Consider the following 21,678-nt stretch of genomic DNA (forward strand, 5'->3'; position numbering starts at 1 on the left):
GCTTCATGTAATGATCTATTCCACGATTTTGTCAACAATCATATCCGGAATGTGGCCTCTCCTTCCATCGGAATGTTATTAGTTGGGAATGCTCTTGTGGGCTGACAGTTTTCCTATCTATTTATGTACGGAATTGAGAAATGAGGGACTTACCATGTCACTGGAGAAGGTGTGATGTACAGTGTGAGCCTTGTCTTTTTTGTAATATTTAATTAATTTCTTTATTTGAGAGAGAGCACGAGCAGGGGAGCGGCAGGCAGCGGGAGAGGGAGAAGCAGACTCCCTGCTGAGCAGGGAGCCCGATGCAGGGCTCGATCCCAGGACCCTGAGATCATGACCTGAGCTGAAGGCAGATGCTTAACCAACTGAGCCACCCAGGCGCCCCAAGCCTTTTCTTTTATCTGTATCTGTGGTATTTCCTAAACACTGTACAGTTGATTGTATATTGTTTGTTTTAGTTCATTTTATACCTTTCAGCATTCTCTGTGAAATGAGCTATTGAAATGCATCTCATGCATAGGATAAAAATGTGCCATAATCCTAAGTGTCATACTTTTTTAACAAATAAAATTGCATCTGGCAAGTATAGAATCATAGATCTTATGAATGCCTGAAACAGGCCCTAACCCAGAAGCCTCGTGGTAACCTTGCCACAGCGTTGAGATGCCATTTTATCTTTATTCCATTGTGATCTAGTACTCAGGAATAATTAAGTGAAATGCTTAGTTTTATATTGTCTGATTTCAAAATCTATGTTTCTCTTCTCTTTTGGAAATTTTCAAGATCTTTGTTATGGAAAATGGTTCTGAGCCGGTTCAGAGTCATTCTGGGTTAGCTGCTCTTGTCTTGTGTACAGATGGCATGACCTGCCTTCTGGTGGGTGACCCCCTGCCCCTCCCCACCATGCACGTGTCTTTGCTGGAATAAAGTGATTGTTTACAAAGATGGGTTGAGAGAAGACCACATGAGTAATCCACAGGGATGTGCCTTCTCCTGTGATATTAGGTGCTGCTGCTTCTCCCAAGTGATGAGATTCACATTCTGTTAATGGGTCCTTTAAAAATGTAATAGAGTGATAAGGCCTTTTAAAGATTTTTCTATGGCCTGAATACCCACCAGAAGACTGGCAATTGCTCATTCACTAAAATGAAAATGTGGGCCTTTTCTAAGGAAAGGTTCCCTTTGGAAAATTCACCAGGAGGGCTTAGGAAAGGGGAAGATGGTGCCTGGACTGTCTCCTTGCTCTTGTGACCAGCACATCTCCTGATTCACTACACCCATGTGATGGAAGTTACTCTGTCTCCACTCTGAGCACCAGCTGTGGGGGACATTCATGGGCCGGGGGTGCGTTTCATCGTGAGAGCGGCATCACTGGTGGGAGAGGTGCTCCTAGTGAGAACCCAGTGCTTTCTTTGAGCCTTCGTAATTTATAAGAACCTGACACGTTTCTTCACCTGGAAAAGAGTGTAATAGAACTGGCCTCCCAGTATCGAGGTCCCGTTTTACCAAGACTGCTGACCAGTTATTTTCCCAAAGCTGTAATGACCCCATGCATGAACATTCATTTTTGTGATGTTTATTCTAATGGAGTTGAGGTATGAATATGCTTTAAAAAAATTCTATCCTTAATCTTCCATTTGCAAAAGAAATTAATACATTATAAAAGTTTCAAACGGACGGTGTCTGCGTCATCTCTATGAGTATCATAAAAAGTGTCTCTAATGGTATGTTTGCTAATAAATCTGCCTAGAAGACTTGTGGCTTGTAGGAAAGCATAGCCTAACAGGCATGCATGTGTGAGCTGTGATGGCTTTATATATGTTCATTTTTATTTGGTATCGGTACAGCAATACCAACCTTTTTCAAGGTTGGTCACTGACTGTGGATTTACTGCAGAGGAAAGAAACACCACATCATGCCTGAGTAAAATATGTGTGCAGTTCTTGCATATTCATACTAAACCACAAAGGTATCTTAAGTTAATTATCGAGCTACTTAAAAGGCAATGTGCTGCTTTCATATGACCTTCTCATCTGCCAAAATGTATGCTGCACATCACAGCATGATTAGTTAATACCAATTCACAAAATGGAATGCACTTTCTGAATCCTATAGCTCCTCCAGTAAATAAATTGGCCGCACACTTATCTCATGCCAAATGTGCCAGTGATAGAGTTTTTCTAGATAAAAGGAGATATATCAGTATGGAAAGCAGCTGCTGTGATCTTTAGGTGACACTGCGCCAATGAAACCGCCTCGCTTAGTAATCAAGTCAAATTTTACTTGCTGATAAAAACGCTCCCGAGGGCCAGTCCACTCGCGGTGGCTTCATCCATGCGCCGTGCTGTTCCAGATGGCGTGGAATGGACACGCTCACAACCCGGTTCTTGTTGATTTCATCTCCTCTCTTCTACAAAAGGCACAAAGCAGGCACTTTGATTTGATGCTGTGTCGTCTGAGTTGTAATCCAGGATTGTGTACCTCAGCTCTGCTGTGCCTACGATCCCCCCCGCAGGGAGAATGGCTTTTTCAGGCAGCTCTTGGTTACTGTCTGAGGCTGGAGGCAGCCTGGTGCTCCTGAGCTTCCAGAATTCTGACCGCATGTAAGCCCCACCCCAGGTCTCCCCAGCCAGGGACACCTTGCCAACCCTGCCCACAACCTACACCCTTTGCGAATTAGAAAGGTTTTCCCACACCTTGATTCCCTCCCCATTTACACTCCATGGGGGTTGGGGTAGGACCTGAGATCCAAGGAGCAGATGCAGAGGCCCTGGGACCTCTCCTTGGATGCCAGTCGCAACCAGTCACTTGGAGAGTATGCACGAGGCAGGATGCCCCTTGCTGTATCTAGTTAGTAAGGGGAGACCTCTGAGGCAGCACCTGTAGGTGGTTCAGAGTGAGTAGAGAATGAGACCTGGAGAATTATTATTTCCCAGATGCTCCAGGCTGGAGCATGGGGTCTTCCTCCTCACCCTGCACGCGGGTTACTAACACCCATCCCTTCTTTCCTTTCCCTGGTGAGTGTATGAGGGCAGCAGAGCCTCTGTCTCAGCTTCACTGGTCCTACCATCCTATTAGTGCAGACAGCAGGAAAGGGGTGGTGACATCTCTGCTCTGTGGCTTCCAGGCAGACCCCTGTTTTGGGAGAGGGCATGAGTATTGAGCTGGTCTTTGCCAAAGAGTGGGTGCTCAGCCCAACTGGGGTGTAGGTCTTTCACCCACACTCCCCACCTCCCCTCAAAGAAGAAGAAGGAGATGGCCCATCCCCTGGGGCTGGGAACCTGCTTAGTGGCTGATTTAGAGAGAAGCTGTTTCCACGGGGCCATTACAAGTTTTGGCATGGGTACACTGATGCGTTCCCTTGTCTCTCTGAGGTTTTTTAAAAATTGCACGGAGTTAGCCAGATCCTGCTTTGAGCCGCTATGGTACTTTGCGCCCTTAAAAAGTCTCCCTGTCCTGGAGGCTGAAGCCCCATCAGGATCCATGGTCTGGTAATTCCACCCCTGCCCCCTCCCGCCATGCCTGGTGAGCCTGCAGCCGCCTGACCATCATCTCCTTTCTTGAAGATTGGAGAAAGCTCTTTTAAGCCCCAACATCCTCCCTTTATAATTCTTTTCTGAATTACTTCTACTGATTCCCAAATTCTCGAGACCATGAAATGAGTTTAAGAGCCACACAAAACATTACCTTTGATTTTTTATTTAAAAATTAATAAAGAACTTAGTGACAAGTATCATAATTTAATCTCTATACGTAATGCCATGTGTACATCTACATATGAGGGAACACTGTACTTTTTACCTCGGTTTTGTATCAAAGTTTTTTACTTAAATCTTTCTAAGAGAAGAATCGGCATCTGTTAGTGACACATTGCAATTAAACTATGAAATGATTTTGAAAATATTTTTTTTTCTATTCTGAAGATAGTCTTATTTTTAAATAGGGATTAGGTTATCTTCAGTTTTCTTTTTGACTCTGAAAATTTTATTTATTTTTTGGTCTAGACTGCTTTCAAACAGTGATGTCAGTTTACTAGGATGCCCTCTTGTTGAGACAGATTTATAGCACTAATTGGAAAGCTGCTAACACCCTTATTTCAATTCACTGAGATAGTCGGGATTCTTAAAACACAAGGGGATATAACTTGTTGCAAACAGTTTTATAACTTCAGTTAAAAACAGTATAAAATACATGAAACACATTTTTTTTCTGAATTTTTGTCTACATGAAACAATTGCACTTCCTTCAAGGTACAGGATCAACGTGTCTAGCCTTTTCCTCGCACAAAAATATTTCTCAATTCTGTTTAACTAATATTCAAGGATTTCTATCCTCATGTAGTGTTTCCACAAAAGATGTGTGTTTTTCTTTTAATTAAAGCGTACATCTGCAGTATAGTGTGAGTAACCCCCAAAGGATGCTTACATGATACACTCTTCATTTTTATCAAGTCCGGGTCTGACTGCTGATCACCAGGTCCTCGTAGAATCAAAACACTTAGAACTAAAATAGATTTGCTGTTGAGTCAGGAGGAAAACACATGGCAAGAAATAGCTCCAATGTGAAAAATGCAGGTAGAGATCCTTTTACCAAGGGCAGCCACTTTGTTTTTGGCATCTAATCAATGAGATGTGCACGTCAGCACTAGATTAGATGTGAGACTTCTGGACAGAAACGTGAAGACTGGGTTTCCTGGTATGTTCGCAAACTATTCAAAATTTAAGTCATACAAAAAAAGGCAAAAATAAGATTCCCTATCTCTTATCATGAAAAGCAGGAAGTTGACAGACCAAGTCATTTGTAGATGAGGGGCTTTTGATTTCTATAAAAAGATACTTGCAAAGGTGCAAAAGAATGAGTGGAAAAATAAAGGAACTAAGATTTATATTGCAATGTGTAATCAAAAGAACTCTAAGTGTCACTGTTTATTTAAAAAATACCTAAAAACGTTTGATTCACAGCTTTCCCCTAGGTATGTCATTGAGTACAACTTACTAATACGTTAAATGTAGGTGACGTTAAGTTTGTTGGTAGCAGCTAAACTAAACACGCGGTTTCTCTTTGAGATGGTCGGGTCTTCCACAGTTGTTTCAGAGCAGAACAGGTTGTGTGAAACGTCTGGTCGCGCTTTTGGTGATGAACCGGGTCTCAAAGATTGATCCACAGAAACACTTTCCGGTGGCAGAGAACACCTATGATTTATTGGTGACTGTATTAACCATTGTGTATCTCTATGTGTGTTTTCAAATTCTTGCCAGAATTTATCATTTGGCCTTTGGGTACCAAAAGATTAAAAATGAGATCTAAGAAAGCTTAGTGTCCAATAGCTCTGACCCTGTCAACTTGCAGTGATTAAAGGCATGTCCTGACTTTGGGGGACTCCTGGCTGCTGGCCATTTGGAAAATGAGCAGTAAACATGTCGCAGGTCTGGAGATGAAGAGAATGCTGTTTGAGGTGTCAATGTGACACTGAGATGTGGTCACTTGGCTTAGCGCTACAGCACATGAAGGCAAATATACATATAGTCACATTTTAGAGATTATTTATGGTCTCCGACCACTTGAAAAAATTGTGCTTTCTCCAGAATTTGATGTGCTGAAAATTGCACTCGCCCCCTGCTTATTTGCAAAATTAAACATAAAAATGAAGTCCTTTGCAAACATAAGGCTTGCTTTTTCTTCTCATTATTTAAAAAAAAAATAGGCTTGAAAATAATTATGAGTTTTAGCTGTGTACAGAGTGACAGCCCACCCTCTCGTGAGCTGATAACGTAACACTTGCCGATCTGGGGGGTGGGGTGGGGGCATAGAATTTTTTTTTTTACTTATCATCTTTGACTATATAAGCTTCATTTCAGAGTTTACATCCCACATCCGTGAACTGCAAAGAACAGCTGGCAAGGTGTGACCTTTACTACCTTGCTTCTGAAGGTCATTATCTGTTGGTACAAAGGCCTTTTTGGTAAGCAGGGTGGGAAGTGGGAGGCGCCCGAGCCAGCCGTGGCTCACTCGATCCTGTTCATTTTGGAAAAGGATTTACTTAACTCCAGTGGGTTTTAAAGACGGCCTTTAGACTCCACACGCCATGAGTTTTAAAGAAACCAGAGTTTCCATCTTCCGTGCTTTTTAGATTCGGGTTTGGATTTTTGCTTGGGAGTAGCGGAGTAGGGCTCCTGAGAGTAAGGCGAAGGTGCAACCTGAGTCTCCTCAAAAGGATGGAGTTTCTTCAGAACTGGCTGGAGCTTGTCTTCTTGCTGCTTAAAGTCCAGCTCCACACTGGGAAGAAGAGAGAGGGGAGAATTTAGTGCTTGATCTTTCATATATAAAGATCCCTCTTAGTGACCGCAAAATGTGGCAACATCCTACCAGGGTGATGATCGTATGCGTTGTGTTTATTATGAAATTTTATGGCTCAGTTGTAAGTAGTCAGCTCTGATCTGTTTGAGCTCTGTGTCACTGTGAACCATCTCAGATAGGTTCATTTTCTTCGAGAATAACTTACTTGGCTTTCGTGGAGAGCCTTTGAAGTTTTATTAATGTATTCAGTTGGTGTCAGAGTATATAATGTGTTTGTTGTAATGAAAAAGATGACATCCGAATAGCCCTTTTGCTTGTCCGTAGACTGCACACACGTGCTTCACGGAATAAACAGGTAACCCAAAGTATGAGTGTTCAGGGGCCATCCAGGCACAGATAGAGCAGGGGTGGGAAAGCCCTGTGCCCGTGCACCTTTTCACAAGATCAGAGAAATCCATGGATCTCACCTCAGACGGTTGTGGCATGACATGACCTTGGGTTATGTTCGTATGAAATCTCATTGCCTACCAAAATGGTAAGAGCCACGATATCCAACCTCAGGGAAAATAGCATGTTTATAGAGTCAGTGCCATTGAACATCACTCAGTTGTGATCAGAAACAGGTTTTTAAGCAAGAACACGGTGTTTGGTGAAAATAACCAAACATCGTAATGACATTGCTGAAGCCAAAGTGTGCAGACATGTAGCCATGTGGAAGGACCTTCGGCAGTAGTGATGATGTTTGTGTTAGAATGGCAGGATTCAAGGCAATTTTTTTCTTATGAAATTTCTCCACAGAATACTGCAGCTTGCCTGGTGTCCTTCCCGTTCTTCGTGGCCCACTGTTGGATCCCCTAACTAACTTCTAGAGGGTCCCCTTGGCCTTTGGGATGGAACGCCCTGGTCCAATGACACTTTCTGTGATGGTCCCTGTAGTGATGAGCCTTGCCTCCCTTCTTACCACCCGCATTCCCTGGTTATTTGAACATGAGCGCTGCATCACACCAGGCCTCCAGAGAATTCCGCCCTGTGTTCCTTCCATGTCTGGTCTGGATGCCGACTAAATGTCAGTAGATTTCAGTAAAGGCTCAGCAGTGATGATGATAATACATGAGCTCATAACATTTTATATCTAGTAGAACCGTAAACCATTTATAAACATGAAATCCTATTGATTTAGAGAACCATTAATCCTAGCCAAATTTTGACATTTTGGAAAGACAAAACAGCAAAGCTGTATTATCCGGAGTTTTAAAAACAAGTTCAAGACCCATCTAATGGACCATTTTATGTCTGAAATCCACTGTTCCATTTTTCTTATCATCGAAGACTATAATAGTACTGGAAAAATTAAAAATATTGTCAGAGAAGTTTATGGCTAGTTAACCCCTGCTCCCAAAACAAGAATTATTTTTTTTCCCTCCATTTCAAAGGGCCTTTTTGAGTTATGCTGCAGTTTATGGGAGGCAGAATGAAAACCTCGTGAACTTGTGCCTTGCTAATCGAGAACACGTGATCACGTAGGCACAGTTCCCCTGCAGGGGAGTTGCAGACGGTGGAAACCTGCATGTATGAACCACGAGCACAGTTACGCGGTGCGGTAGGAGGGACAAGGACCCACGCTGCCTTTCTTCTTGTTTCTCTGGGGGGCCGCGGGGGCTCTGACAAGTCCCTGCCCCTTTCTTAACGTTCAGGGTCCCTAACTTCAAGGGGTATAATAATGACTGGCCTATCTCCCTGAATTATGGTGAGGATTTCCGACCCCCACACCCCGCTAAGAAAAATCCGTGAAAAACTTTATACTAAAGTATAAGATGCAGTTCACATATTACTTAAGCCTTATTATCTGTTGATCACTCACCCTGTAATGGGAGCAAGAGCTAGCAGTGATAAAGATGCCTATGGAGGAATGCTTCTGCTTGGACCCTTAACGAGGAGAACCAAGGACCTTGCAGTCAAGTTTGTGAGACATTGTGGTAGCCACCACGGTAGGTTAGGTACCAAAGGGTAATTTTATCAGGTGCTTGGTTAATCCTGGAAGCGTGCTTTCCAGATCATAACCATCGCAACAGTTCCAGGTAGGTTTTGAGTTATTAGATTGGCAGGCGGGTGCTGGCGTTTCCTAGGCTAACAGTACAATTCTGGGTACCTGTAATTATTGAATTCCCATTAAGCCGCTACATTGGGAATCCTGTTATTAACCAATTTATCACACCGCGGAACCATGTAATCACAGAGTAATCTAATCTGAGTTCTTGTTAACAAAATGACTCGACTCTGTCTGTCGAGTTGATTCCTGTTTGCCCTCCCCCGTTACTGAGAAGCTGCCCTCAGGAGCAGCAGCAGGAGCAGGCTTCTTTATGGCAGGAGTGTGTATGGGCCACCATTGCCCGTGGAACAGCCCCTGCTGGGGCTGGCAGTGACCTTGAGCCATGTCCCTCCCTCCCCTCCTGTCACTCACAAGTGCCAGTGCATCTGCCTGTGGGACGTGTGCCCCGGCTGTCAGACACATGATGTGTATCACTGTGTACACTCTTTTCCTCTGGGGGCCTTTGGTCATTATGGAAGGAACACACCAAGTCACCGGGTTGATTGGAAGCAGACAACTGGCTGGAGAGGGCAGTGTCTGAAGGTTAGTAGTCTGGCCAACTCTGGCAGACACAGAGCAAAGGTCCCTTTAGTTAAGAAAGGAGCACCTGCTGTCCTGGCTAGAGCAGAGGACTGGGACAGAAGCCACCACTGGACACAGGGCACTTTGACTCTCTGCATAGACCCCTTCGTCCCCCGAGTTACCCAAACAGCACCAGGGGAGGCTGCCCTCACTCTGGGCTCTGCCGCCGATGCTTGCGTGACACTAGGTATGGGGCGAGGGCCCAAGCATGCTGCCTGGCAGGCGGTGTGGTGGGGAAGTGGTCGCCACTGCTGCTGTCTTTGTGGCTCTTACCTTTCTCCCTGCCTGAAACACCTGTTCTTGCTGCTGGTGTGACTGGCCACTCCTCATCCCTCTGTCCCCCCAGGTACCCATGTTCTCCTCATTCTCTAGCCACCTTCTGACAGATCCTCTAGCACCACGCCTTTCTTTTCTCCTTTTGTGCCTCACCACGAATAATTATTTGTTTCTGTATTATTTTGCCTCCATCTCTCAAATGCAGGTGCTGGGATTAGGGGGGGATATTGTCCCATCCCCATTCCCAGGACTTACACAGAGCTTGGATCATGGAAGTTGACTCTGTAATATTTACTGAATTAAACAAATGAGCACAGAGCCTTAAAAGACAGATTCTCCTTGGCTTTGGTCCCACTTGTCCTGGGCTGCTCTGTTTGGTCGGTGCCGTAGCCCATGCCCTCTCTCTCCTCCCATGCTGAGCCCACTCCTTAGCCCAGACAAACAAGGCTTCTCCTGGAAGAAGTTGGTGGGCCCACTCCAGGTGGAATCTGGCCCAGCTCCATTCTATCAACTTAATTGAAGAAGATGGTAAAACATTTTCTGCAGCACACACAGACAAGGATCTTTTTGGAGCTTGGCCCCTGTACTTCCAGTTCCTACTTCCATTTTTCTGGAAGAGTCTGCAGTAGGATCTTGGAAGGACTGGATGGGATCGGTAGGGTGCTCATGAGTGGCCAGCTGTTTGCGAGCTCTGCTCAGGGGAACTTAGGAGTGGTATTTTATTCTTCCCGTGGGCTGGAGGCCCTGGTGGTGTCTTCCCCTCTGTCAAAGGTGACTTGCCTCCACCGTGCAGTTTGGTTCTGCTTCCCCAGCTCAGAGACTTCTCCCCTGGTGGACCGAACAGATGAGAAGGTTTATATTGCAAGTCTGGGCTGTAGACCTCATGACCCTTCAGGACCCGGTGGGGTGTTTAAACAGCTTAACGTACCCTCCAGGGCCTGTGTGCCCAACAGCACACACGAGGCCGGATGCTGCTGATGCCGCCACCCATCTCCTGCAGGCGGGGGCTGGTATGTGATGCACTGTCATGGGGAGACGTGCATTATGCTGAATGCTGTGTGTCAGGAGGATAAGCAGCCTGGAAAAAGTCCTGACTCTTGAGTTTCAATACCGAAAGGGGCCGGAGCCAGGCCAGCCTTACCTGTGCTCGGTGTTCTTAAATGCCTGAAGAAAACACAGGCTGCAGCTTGTGCTGGGAGACACACGATGCCCAGAAGTCCCGGGGCTGCATAGGAGGCATAGCTCCCCAGGAGCTCCTGTTATTTACCTTGACGTCTCTCCTTTCCCTGCATCCCCTTCTCCCTTCAGACAACCAAACCATTTGACCGAATGCTTTGTGTTGAGAACACCCTGTGAGCTGAAGGCCCGCCACGGTGCTATTGCAAAGCCATTTGCCGAACTCCCCGTGACTCACTGTGGTAAACAATTAAAGCGGCGGGCCGTAGATTCAATTTCTTGGGTTAGTCTTTTTCTCTTTTAAAAATGGGAGTCTTAGGATGGAGACTTTTCCTGCAAAATTATTATTCAGTACATTTCCAAAGAAATAAAAATCTGTCCTCAGTCTCAGGCTGCTCCGTCAGCTGGCACCCCAGCTTTGTTCTCTTCCTGGAGGCTCTGCTAAGGCTTTGTAGTAACACCTCTTCCCCTCCTCTTCCCCCACTCGCTTTGCCTTTGCAGAGGAGTGTGGTTGTAGCTTCTCCAGTCGGTGCTCTGCTTGCTTGATGCTCCTATAAATACTTGGACCCTGCCACAGTTTCTTTAGCACGCTGTCGCCAACTCCTCAAGTTAATTTAAGGGGAATGTAGTTAAAACATCCCTTTCTTCAGTCCTCTGTGTGCAGCCGTTAGGAGTTAAAAAGCAAGTGAGTTTGGCTCCCAAGCACTTGTGTTTTCCGCAGTGGAGGAAAACCTGGAACCTCAGATTTCTCCAGCTTCGGCCACCTCAGCGGGCTCTGTAGACTGCAGAGCAGGAACGTCTGTTTTTAATTCTCCCTGAATTAGATCACCGAGTTCCCCCAGCGCTCTCTGTGGCTCTGACTGACTCACGCTCGGCCACTGTGGATAAATCATCTCACCTATGGGGACCTGAGCTTGCTGGGTCGTGAAACAATAGTGGAGATATGCTCTTCCCCCACATGGGGGTTCTGCGGCACATCCTCGAGTGCAGGGAAACTCGAGGGTTTCGAGTGTGTGCGGGGTGTGGTGGCTCTTGCTGTGTAGATCTAGGTGGGACAGACCGAGTTCCCCAAGGCTCAGCGCTCTGTGTCTAGGGCTGGAACCTGGCCGGCTCCGTGTCAGCACCACGGACAGCTCCACTGCTCCGAGAGACCCTAAGGTTAGGCTCCAAGTTCAGGCTGGCTGTTGCCCTTGCAAGCTGGGTGAACTGAGGCAAGTCTCTTCCTCCTGGGCTTTGATTTCTGTACATGACCCTGCCCATGCCTCCAGGTAGTTGAACTGGGACCCCAAACAGCCATCATACTCTTCCCAAATCCATCTCCCATTTGAATATTTGAGGGGCACCATACATCCAGCTTGTCTCCAATCAGATCTTTCCTTGGGCCCGCTGCTCTGTCCTCCCAAACGCAGCCAACATTCATCCAGGTGGCCAAGCTTGCACCTTGGCATCAAGCTCCACCAGTTCTTTTTGCTCGATCCCACACCCGCATCAGGGGATTTGCCCTCTGCAGGCTCCAGCATCCTTCCTCTTGGGCCAACCACTACTACCCTTGTCGAAACCTTCAGAAGTTAGTCCTCTGACCACTGAAACAGCCCAGCAGTAGGCTTGCTTTCTCCCTCTCCCCCTCCTCTGTCTCCTCGCTCTCCCCTTCATTCTCTCCCCTCATCCCCATCATTCTCTCCCCTCTTCCTCCCTGTCTCTCCTCTCTCCCCCCTCTTTCCCTCCTCATCTTTCCCCCCTCCCTCCCTGTCCCTCTCTCCCTCCTCCTTGTCTCTCTCCCCTCCCCTTCGTTGTCTCCCCTCTCCCTTTCTCTCTTCTGCTGTCTCCACCCCTCCATCTTTCCCCTCCATCTCTTTTCCCCCCTCTCTCCTCTCTAACCCATTTCCCAGTTACCTTCCAGAGTCACCTCTGGAAATCCTGAAACTCCTTGGCACAGTCCTGCTCATCCTCCAGCCTAGCTCACGTCACCTCTTTCTGTGGCGTTTCCTGAATAACCACACCTGCCCGCTCTCTGTCCTGTCCAGACTCTCCTCATGCATGGTTGTCTCCCCATCTTTCCTAGAGCGAGTCTATCTCACATTGGATTGTAGCTGTTTTTTCTCATGACTGTGAACTCATTGAGGGACAGACCCTATTTAATTCTTCTGGTCAAGATGCAATGAGTACAGTGTCCGGCTCAGAACTTGCTTTGTTACTGAACTGAAATAAACAGATGAACTGGACCCAAACCCCCTCACTTCTTATCTCTGCAGAATGCTGTTCTTTTATTTTATATTTTACCATCAAAATGAATATACGTATATGAAATATGTCTATGTATTATATACCTATGTTATGTATTATCTGTGGATCCCACTAGTTTCAAATAGTAATAATTTGTATTAGCAGCTTTTAACACTTTGAACATAGAAATGATTCATCATAACTTTAGATCCTTCTCTATTATTTCACATAGTAGGTGTATAATTCAAGTTTATGGAATCACTATAAGATATAAAATACCAGAAGTAGATGAGTATTCAATAATATTAATGCCCAGACTATAAGATCTCTCCCCCTTCCCTGCTATGCTATGGCAAGGAAATTATGATTACAGTTATAAAAACCAATACACTAGCCTGTTGTCGTAGCTATAATTATATTGTTATTGTTATTTGTTAGTGACTTTTCTGAACGGTTATATATCCTGACCACACTGGAGAACAGTCCTCCTCTTTGGTGCTTGGCTAAGCTCCATCCTTGGTCTCCATCTTATCTTTGAGTTCCTCTGGAATACAAATAACTAGTCTGGCACCCACGCCTTCTCGAAGTGCCTGAGTTTGTGGGCTGGCCAGATGCACCAGGATCAAGGAACCACGTGTTAGCTTCCCATAAATTGTACCGCAGAGAGGTGAAAGTGGAAAAGACTTCAGCTCTATTTATAACCTCCACCCATAATAATTTCTTGAGTAGGAAAGGGACCAGATCACTAACAAGAGTGTTACATGTGTATTAAGCATCTCCTATGCCACACTCCTGGCCAGCCACAAAGCAGCTACGTAGTAATTACAAGAGTACAATAACTATTAAATGTAGCCTGCCACTATGCTGCTGTCTCTGGCGCCACTGAAGGCCATGCGGTTTTTTTTTTTTTTTTTTTTTTTAATCTTTGGGCAAGTTGTGCATTGGAACTGCAGTTAAAAGGAGAAAATAAAAAACTCTTCAAAATTGGTGTAGTGAGTCCGGTAAGTGCCGGAATGGACCACTAGGTTAGGTTACTGAGGGTTGGCCAACACCTTGGACTGTCACTTCATCTGCTCTTAACCATTTTCAGGATGGGCACATTTCTGCCTAGGAGGCAAATGACTTCCTAAGGTCATAGTGCTGGAGGTAATATGCAAAGCAGCTCGACCCCCTGGGCCACCAACCTAGGACTTGAATTCTAGATGCTCCAAGGAGCTCTCCCTCTATTGATCTGAGCTGAGTTATGCCATCTGTGCTGATAGGAAGCAATGAGAGTCGCATCACTCAGACTGGAAAACCATTAGCTTCTTTTGCGAGTCCTCTGGTGTCACCAGTGACCATGTAAATCCTGGGCTCCCCACTCAACCCCCAGGGATGTGGTGTGTAAGAGAGGAGCTCTTTCAAGAGGGCTGATGGGAGAGTCTGTCGTGTGGTCTTAGCAACCAATATCCTCTCTAATCGCCATGTTCCCTGTGGAATTTCAAATGATCTAACTCAGGCATTGTGGTAGGAACCAAGTCCTGCATCTGGCCCCTAAGAAAAAAAAAACCACTTCGTATTCATGTAAAAATGAATTACATCCATTTTCTCATGATCCTGACAGTGCAACCTCCTCCCAAAGGTTTTGGACATCGGTGATGCCTCCTTAATTATTACCTCTGGGTATAACCAAGGGTGAGGGTTCTAAGAGGAGGGTGATCAGTGTAATCAACCTTTCTTTGCTGAATACATTTTAACTAATTGCTTTAAAAACAGTATGTTGAGATAAGTAGTTGGTTTTCAGTTTTCCAGTCTCTAATACATATCAGAGTTCCATGTTAGAATGAAGGTGTTGCTATTACAAAAGCCTAAATCCTTATATATCGGGGAAAAAGAAATAATGTATTTTACAAATTCTGATGGAATGGGAAAAAAAAACTCTGATTATTGGCTTTGGGAATTTTCAAGGAGAATTCTGCGGTCTGTTAAATCTTCTGTTTTGACTTTTAATTTACTTTATTAAAAAAAAAAAATACTTCCTTATGCCAGAGTCATACTATGTAAGGTATTACCCTGGGACTCCTTCCTGTCATCTTCCTAACATACCATCATTCACTGTAAATACAAAGAAGAGAACGCTAAATATTAGACAAAAGGCTAATTTCCTCCACATCAGTTCATGTTGTTAAAGAACTTAATATGCACAAGTGGCAGTAATTAGAGCAGGACTGGAAAGAGCACTTCCACTAAGAGATAATCACTAAATGACAAAGGCTGCAGAGATCTCACTCCAAGTGGGCTCTGGACAGGCTAGACTTGGCACCATTTCTGCATACAAATGCAATTACCTCTCTTAACAATAAGACTTCATTAGTCGTGAGGCTTTCAGTGCTGGTGGCTGTCCTGATCATGCGTCACCCTCACCAGCTCTTTGCAGTTTGTGCAGTACACCAGAATCGGTAAAATTTCCATGCACAGTTTTATTTAGAATCTTTGCGTCCTTATATTCTGTGCTCTTAATGGCGATGCAATGAATTACCAAGGACGATATGAGGAAGTGCCACCCGTTACTTCTGTGGATTCCTCCTTCCATCTCATATAAGGGTAATTGATTCATCTTCCCTGAAATCCTCCAGTCATTTTGGAAACAAACGTGCAGAATTTAGGAACTTCCTGCCAGATGAGCAGTCAGGGATCGTGAGGTCCCAGAAGGTTCCCAGATGCTGTAAAGATGAGTGTGCACATGCGGTGAGGCATCCCCTTCCGCCCCTGGGGAAAGTCTGGCTGTTTCTCTCCTTGGTTCCTGCCCCTCGTTCCTGACTCTGTAGCCTGGGGGGTGGGGTGGGCTCTAGAGCACATGACTGAACCCTCCCCAGCATGCTGTCCTTCCCAGATGATCCCACCGCCTGTGAGTCGGCCCCCTCCCAGGTCCGGCATCCCCGCTTCCTTCAACTTCTCTTTATCTGTCTTTTGTCCTTGTGTCTGTGGCACACACCATTCCAGCAGAAGGTTCTCCTTTGTCAGAGCTCTGCTGTTGCAGAGTCTTAGGGTAGCGGGTGTACGTGGGGTTATCTTCAGCCAGATTACCGACTTCTTTCCATGTCCCAGTGACTGGGGTGAAGCCTCCCATTTCCTAGGCATCCTAGTGAAAATGCTTGCTGCAGAAATGCCTATAAGCACCGCATGGAAAGGGCTTGGATATTTAACCAAAATGGTTGGTTGAAATCCTGCCCATGCTTGACCATCAGTGGATCATATCAAATGACAAAAATAGGACACAGACAACATGGCCTTCTGCAAGATCCCCCTCCCTCAGTGGGACTGAAAGCAAAGCAGACCCTCAACATTCCTGTCCATACAGATTCCTGTCCCTTTCCTGGTCCCCCACATAATTAGTGTACCTGGAGGCCAGCTGTGTGGTGGCCTTGATGTGTGGAAATGGAGCATGTGTAGGCAGCGTCCTCCTGGAGGGAACAGTAGCATCAGGGCTTCTGACTAATGGTCGGAATTCTAACACAGGAAATTTTTAAATTCTGGTAAAGATCCTATTTAATGAATCCAAATCAGCATCATTATTACCTTTTAATTTTGCTCTCATTCTCAAAAGCCTTAGAATTGAGGTTGGCCCGTGCTTTTTTCATAAAAATGTACAAATTTGAATTCAAGCCATTTTGTTGTGGTATTATTTTACGAATTAACCACTTCAGTAAAGGAGGGAAATGGTGTATTTCATTGTTCCTTTCTGAAACACAATCTGAACAAAAGGTGAATCATCAGTAGTGTGACTCATCAGATTCGTCTGACAAGAGAATTAACCAAGATAGGCTGGGTACAAAGCATCTGAACTGCTTATGAGCAAATATTATATTAGTAATTTATCCTTAAAACATTTTCTGAAATAATTACAGCATATTGTGACAGGAAATATGGATGATTAGCCAGAAAAGTTTTACTAAAGAAAACTGAAACCTGTATTTCTGTTAATCTTTTTTCATGCCGAGATGGTCTTTCACTAGAAATTCATAGTTGGTCCAGATCACAATCCAAGGGATGTCATCTTAGGAAAAAATGTAATCATGTCAACCACCTCAAAATTCCCGATTATGGGAAGTGTTACTTTTGATGTTGGAGGTTTTAGTGGACCAGCGAGCAGGGCCAGCTATTGGCTGCCCAGGGACGGTTGTTGGGCTCTATGTAAATCCGATTTGCTAACGCAGGAATGGATGTTACTTGGTTGAGAAATGCCTTGTGACTGTCCACACTTTTCCTTCCGTGTATACTTTCTGTGGAAGCTCAGAGTCAGTCCTGCAGTAAATCACTTGTAAATCACTCAGTCAGCAAGCTTTCAGAGCTGGAAGGGACCTATCTGATCCTTGTGTGCTGTTCCACGTGACTTTAGAGATTTAGTGGCCACCCCGACAAAGAGAGAGAGGGTGGGGGTACCTCTGGGGCACCTGATGCCTGAGCAGCAGGCTCTCGTAGGCTGATGGTACCAACCTTTGGCTTGTGGTACTGGCAGCCTTTTCCCCTGAAATTGCTTCAAGACCTTTTGTCCTTTTGATGTTTCTTCCAAGTCCTGTATATTTCCACGACAGACTTATTTTTTACAGGGAAATATGTACCGCCTCCCATGGCAAAGGTACACATTTATTACAGGACCGTGTTGATAAAACTGCAGGCAGCCAGGTCTTGAACACGGCACCCTTTGCACCTCCCTGGGCCAAGTGTTACTGGAAACACAGTGGATTTTTATGCTGTTCGGAGAGGGTAATTGGGTTTTGAGTGAAAAGTGGTGTGTACATGCAGGACAGGGAGGGTCAAATTCATTGACCTCCAGGGCTCTCTGCCTACCCGCGAACAGGCACGACAAATTGCAACATGTGGCTCTAGCAGCTATGATGGCCTCTTGTGTGCTCCCAGTTTCTGGGATAACCACCATCTTTTGGGATCTAAAAATTTTTTTATTTTGAAACTCCTTTAACCTGTTCAGTCTGGAGGTTCGCGAGGCACCCCATGGGAAAGACCAAGAACAGTGGCCGAGATGGTGGTATGGGGACTGAGGTCTAGGATGCAGGCGCTGCAGGCGCTGGTATCTGAGAGCTCGGGTGCCAGAGCCACACTTGGAACCCACTGCAAGGACCCTGTCCTTGAGCTACCTTGGTGATGGGGCCCTCTCTCTACACAGTTGTGTGCAGGAACTGAAGGAGGATTTGCTTGCAAGTTTCCTCGGTGAGAAGAAATGGACTTAAATCATAAAGCCTCTGAAATCTGTGCCCTCCCTTTGGCTCACTTCTCAGATATTACGGCTGTGCACTGTGACCGGGTCCCCCGAACAGGTGATCTCTCCTGCATAAGGACTATGAGTTCTGAATGCTTTTCTACCAAAGAAACCTCTGTTCTTCATGAAGCATTTGGCATTTGGGGATTAAATCATAGGGCTGACCGGAAACTGAGAAGCCACCTCGCTGAATTCCTCCTTGATGTCCTTTCTCTTTTGACAAAAGGGAACCCTCCAATAGGGAAGTTATATATCAACCATTGCCAGCCATCAGGGCAGTCTCGGAGAGATGCAAGTCTTCAAGGAGCCAGACCAGTATCCTTTTATCATTGTAGGTTACTCTTTGGTATTCCGACAGGATGACGGAAGCCCCCTTGGTGGCTGTCCTGAGTTAACTACCATGTAGTTCCCCGTGACACAACTGATGCCTACACAGGCCATCGCTCCTGCTGAACAGGCTTCCTGTAGGTGACTTCCTGTAGGGCCGCCTACAAACCCTTTATTCTTATTCTGCTGCTGAATGCTCACCAAGAGGATCTTGTGTTTGGATCTGTTTATGTCATTTGTGCCTATCACTGAAATGATGTCATTTATTTGAATGTTGCATAAATCAACGTAATAGGACATAAACCAACAACGTAGAACTTAGGCAAGAGAGAATTATTTCTGTGAGTTAGGTGCTTTGAACAGAGTAGGGTGTGACCAGATATCAAGTGTGAAAAAGGTACAGGCAGTCAGGATCTAGAAGTGTTGTGAAATCAGATTCCCCCTGCAAGGTGGTTCACGGAAAAATCCCTTGGAACTTGAGTGGGGTGCCCATATTTATAGAAAACATCTGGGTTGCCCTTCAAAAGCCTGGTATAACTTTAAATCAGCTAATTGTTAGTTCTCAATCTATATGAGTCAGATTAAGTTAATAGGTTAAGTGTGTGATGTCCCTTTTGACTGGCTTTTCAGTGAGTTGACTGGAAGTGAGTTGAGCTGTCACCTGACTTACCATCCATGAAGCTCAGAAAACTGGGGTCCAGGGTCAATAACCAGCGTACCGAGTGTTACATTTTTTGTTGACCTGCAACCTTGTGTGAGTTAGTAACAGTTAAATTTTAGTGATTTCTAATGTAAAGTGACTAAAAATTGGGAACAGAGCTTGATGAGCTGTGTGTGTTCAACTTGGTAGTGATACTGAGATCCTTATTAATGGCTGGAAGTCTAGAGGCAGCGGGAGTCCAGCTGAGATGTTGTTCTTAAGCCCTTCTGGAATAACTTCTATTTGCAGTACAAGTTTGGGGGTTGGGGAATTGGTGTTGCCATCACTCTGACAGGAGAGATTTTAAAATGCTTTCCTGAACAAGAGATCTCACATTCCAGTTTTTCTAGTACCACCTCTCCAGGGATGTTTGTCTCATTTAGAGATGGGGCTGGTGGGGCGGGGGGGGGTGTGCCTGGCTCTGGAGGGTCCTCTGGGACAGCTCCTGAAGATGCACACCAGCACTCCAGCAATCCCTGCAGTCGCAGATCTGACAACAAGGTCACTGTGAGGGGACGTGCATTGTCCTTGTTTTGCAGGAAGTAACCAAAATGATCACTGTGGCCCGGTCCCTCTCACTGGTGAGCCTTTGCTCAATTTGGGCAATTTCCTGTGGTTCTGAGACATTCACAGATCTTTCAGAAAGTGGGCCAGGAGCTGGTGTACTGGGGTTCACGCAGAATGTTGGTTGAGCCAATTCTAAATTGCAAGCACTCAAAGCTAATTCCTGAAAAAGACAAATTTCTGTCCTTCACGGGCTTGTTAAATCACTTTTAATATCACTTTTAATGTAAGTTACTTCTGGATTTAGAGCTAAATTTACTTAAATTACTTCAGTTACACTGGAGAGTGCCCTAATAAATTCTTTTTTCAATCACCCACAAAATGTTAAATGGGTTTGTGCTCATCAAGCTCACTGTGAACCTTCTCTGAAAATCTTGGTGCACTTCTGCTCTGTTGCATTAAAAGGCTGGGTGAACCACGGCTCCCAGAGTAACAGAAGCTAAATAAATAGTGAGGGTATATGCCAGGCCCTTTACGGTCTTCACTTCTTTTCCTAATGACTTATATTAGCGAAGGGTTATCTTGAGTCAGAGTTACATCCCCTCACTGTTGATTCTTAGTTCTCTTCCACAATATGAATTTAGTGAAAATATTCCTACTAAGCAACTTCTCTGATAAGTAGATGTCTCTGAGGAGGTGATTTGCAATTTGTGGGAGTTCCTGACAAAACTTGCCTGGGTGCTTGCTTTTCACCTCTTCTTTGTTAAAGGTGGGAGGATAATCCGGCAGCTTGGTATGCTGGGCAGGGGCTCCTGCCGGGGTCCAGGCTGCCTGCGTACTGCCAGGAGGCTGTAAGCAGCTGGCGTGTGCTTTTTACAGACCTTAACCTGCTGATGGTTCCAGCAGGGCGGGCTTTGTCAGTCTCAGAGCGATCAACAATTTGGACAGGACGAATTCCTGTGGTCGGGCTGTCCTGTGTTTTACAGGATGTTAGCAGCACCTCTGGCCTCTACCTACTAGATGCCAGTGGCACCCCCCTAGTTGTGACAGCTAAAAACGTCTCCCTCCAGACCTTGTCAGATGTCCCCTGGAGGCCAAATTGCCCTTTGTTGAGAACTTCCACAGTAAGGAATGTGCTAGTGTGACACCTGGTGCTCATGTCTGCCTTGCCCCAGAAGATGTCACCAAGTGACCCAACTCTGCTTTTAAACAGTCTAAGTCCCATCCTGGATGTTCTGCTGGGCTGGAGATGTGTGATGAGCCCAAGAATGTGTCAAGCTTTTTGCTACATTGAAGACATTTACACCCTCTCCCTGTCTCTACCTTGTTGATCAGAGAAAGGGGACTTTGAAGATCTTTTTAGAAGGTGTATTTTGGTGGGCATGGGTCGGGGGAGAGGAGGGATGGGAGGTCTTTTATACATTTCTAGATATAGAACTATGCAGTGAGAATTGTTTTTGATAATTGGGTAAGTCAACTGTAATTGTCCTTCAGCCTTAGGTTTTAAGCAGCGAACTAAATCATAGCATATCTTAACTGCTCTAGTGTGGTTTTGTGAAAATTATATTTCCGAAAAGAAAACAGGCAGTCACCTCCCTGAAAGTTGTGACAATATCTGAGAATCCTAAATTTCCACAAGAAGCCCAACGTGGTTTTTCCCTATTGAAAGTTTGTGCTGAATTCTTGTTGATGCAAGCAATCTAAACAAACTTTAAATTAAAAAAAAAAACAAAAACAACAAAAACGTGATGAACAACAGCTGTGGGGATTCTAGACCGGGGATTATGTCCCAAGGGATGCCAGTGCCACAATCTTTGTGAGTTCCTAAGGAAGTAAATTGCACATTTGGTCCAAGCAGCCTGGGTCCTTCCGTGGTATTCCTAGTGCATCCAGTGTGGTTTGCAGTCTTTGATCTATACCATCTGAAGGACTTAGCTTTCATAGCTTTGCTAGAACACACAGTACAGTGCTCATGGCTATCGATTCTGAGAAAACAAGCCATCAAACTTATACCGGTTTTTGAAACCACTAAGATGCATTTGCAAGATGAATGAGTTCAAGCTCTCCCTCATCCTGGGATCATACACCAGGGGTTGAGTATTTAGAAGTAGCTTAGAATTATGGTCAAGTAAAGCCCTTTACTTTGTGTCTGATATAATCATCCCAGCATGGCCCCCAATGATTCTTGCATCCGTGGGTAAACATCATTTGTCACTCATAATAGAAAAGTGGGAGGAGGAGAACGTT

The 21,678-nt window shown here is 45.2% G+C and overlaps 2 protein-coding genes across 6 annotated transcripts in view; one reads left to right on the forward strand and one right to left on the reverse strand.

The window, feature by feature from the left end:
- Nucleotides 1-21,678, forward strand: part of DOCK1 (dedicator of cytokinesis 1) — a 495,561-nt gene that overhangs the window by 195,754 nt on the left and 278,129 nt on the right. The gene's annotated exons all lie outside the window — the stretch shown is intronic.
- Nucleotides 2,305-21,678, reverse strand: part of INSYN2A (inhibitory synaptic factor 2A) — a 59,885-nt gene continuing 40,511 nt past the window's right edge. For 2 of the 4 annotated variants that reach the window (XM_072740397.1, XM_072740398.1), the window contains exon 4: nt 3,684-6,276. In XM_072740397.1, coding sequence (XP_072596498.1) covers nt 6,093-6,276 — 184 coding nt within the window. In that variant the 3' untranslated portion in view covers nt 3,684-6,092. Of the gene's footprint in view, nt 2,411-3,683; nt 6,277-21,678 lie in introns of those variants that run through there. The other 2 variants (XM_072740400.1, XM_072740399.1) reach the window with 2 other exon arrangements.

This window comes from Vulpes vulpes, chromosome 15 (genome assembly GCF_048418805.1).
Source record: "Vulpes vulpes isolate BD-2025 chromosome 15, VulVul3, whole genome shotgun sequence".
Taxonomy (NCBI): Eukaryota; Metazoa; Chordata; class Mammalia; order Carnivora; family Canidae; genus Vulpes; species Vulpes vulpes.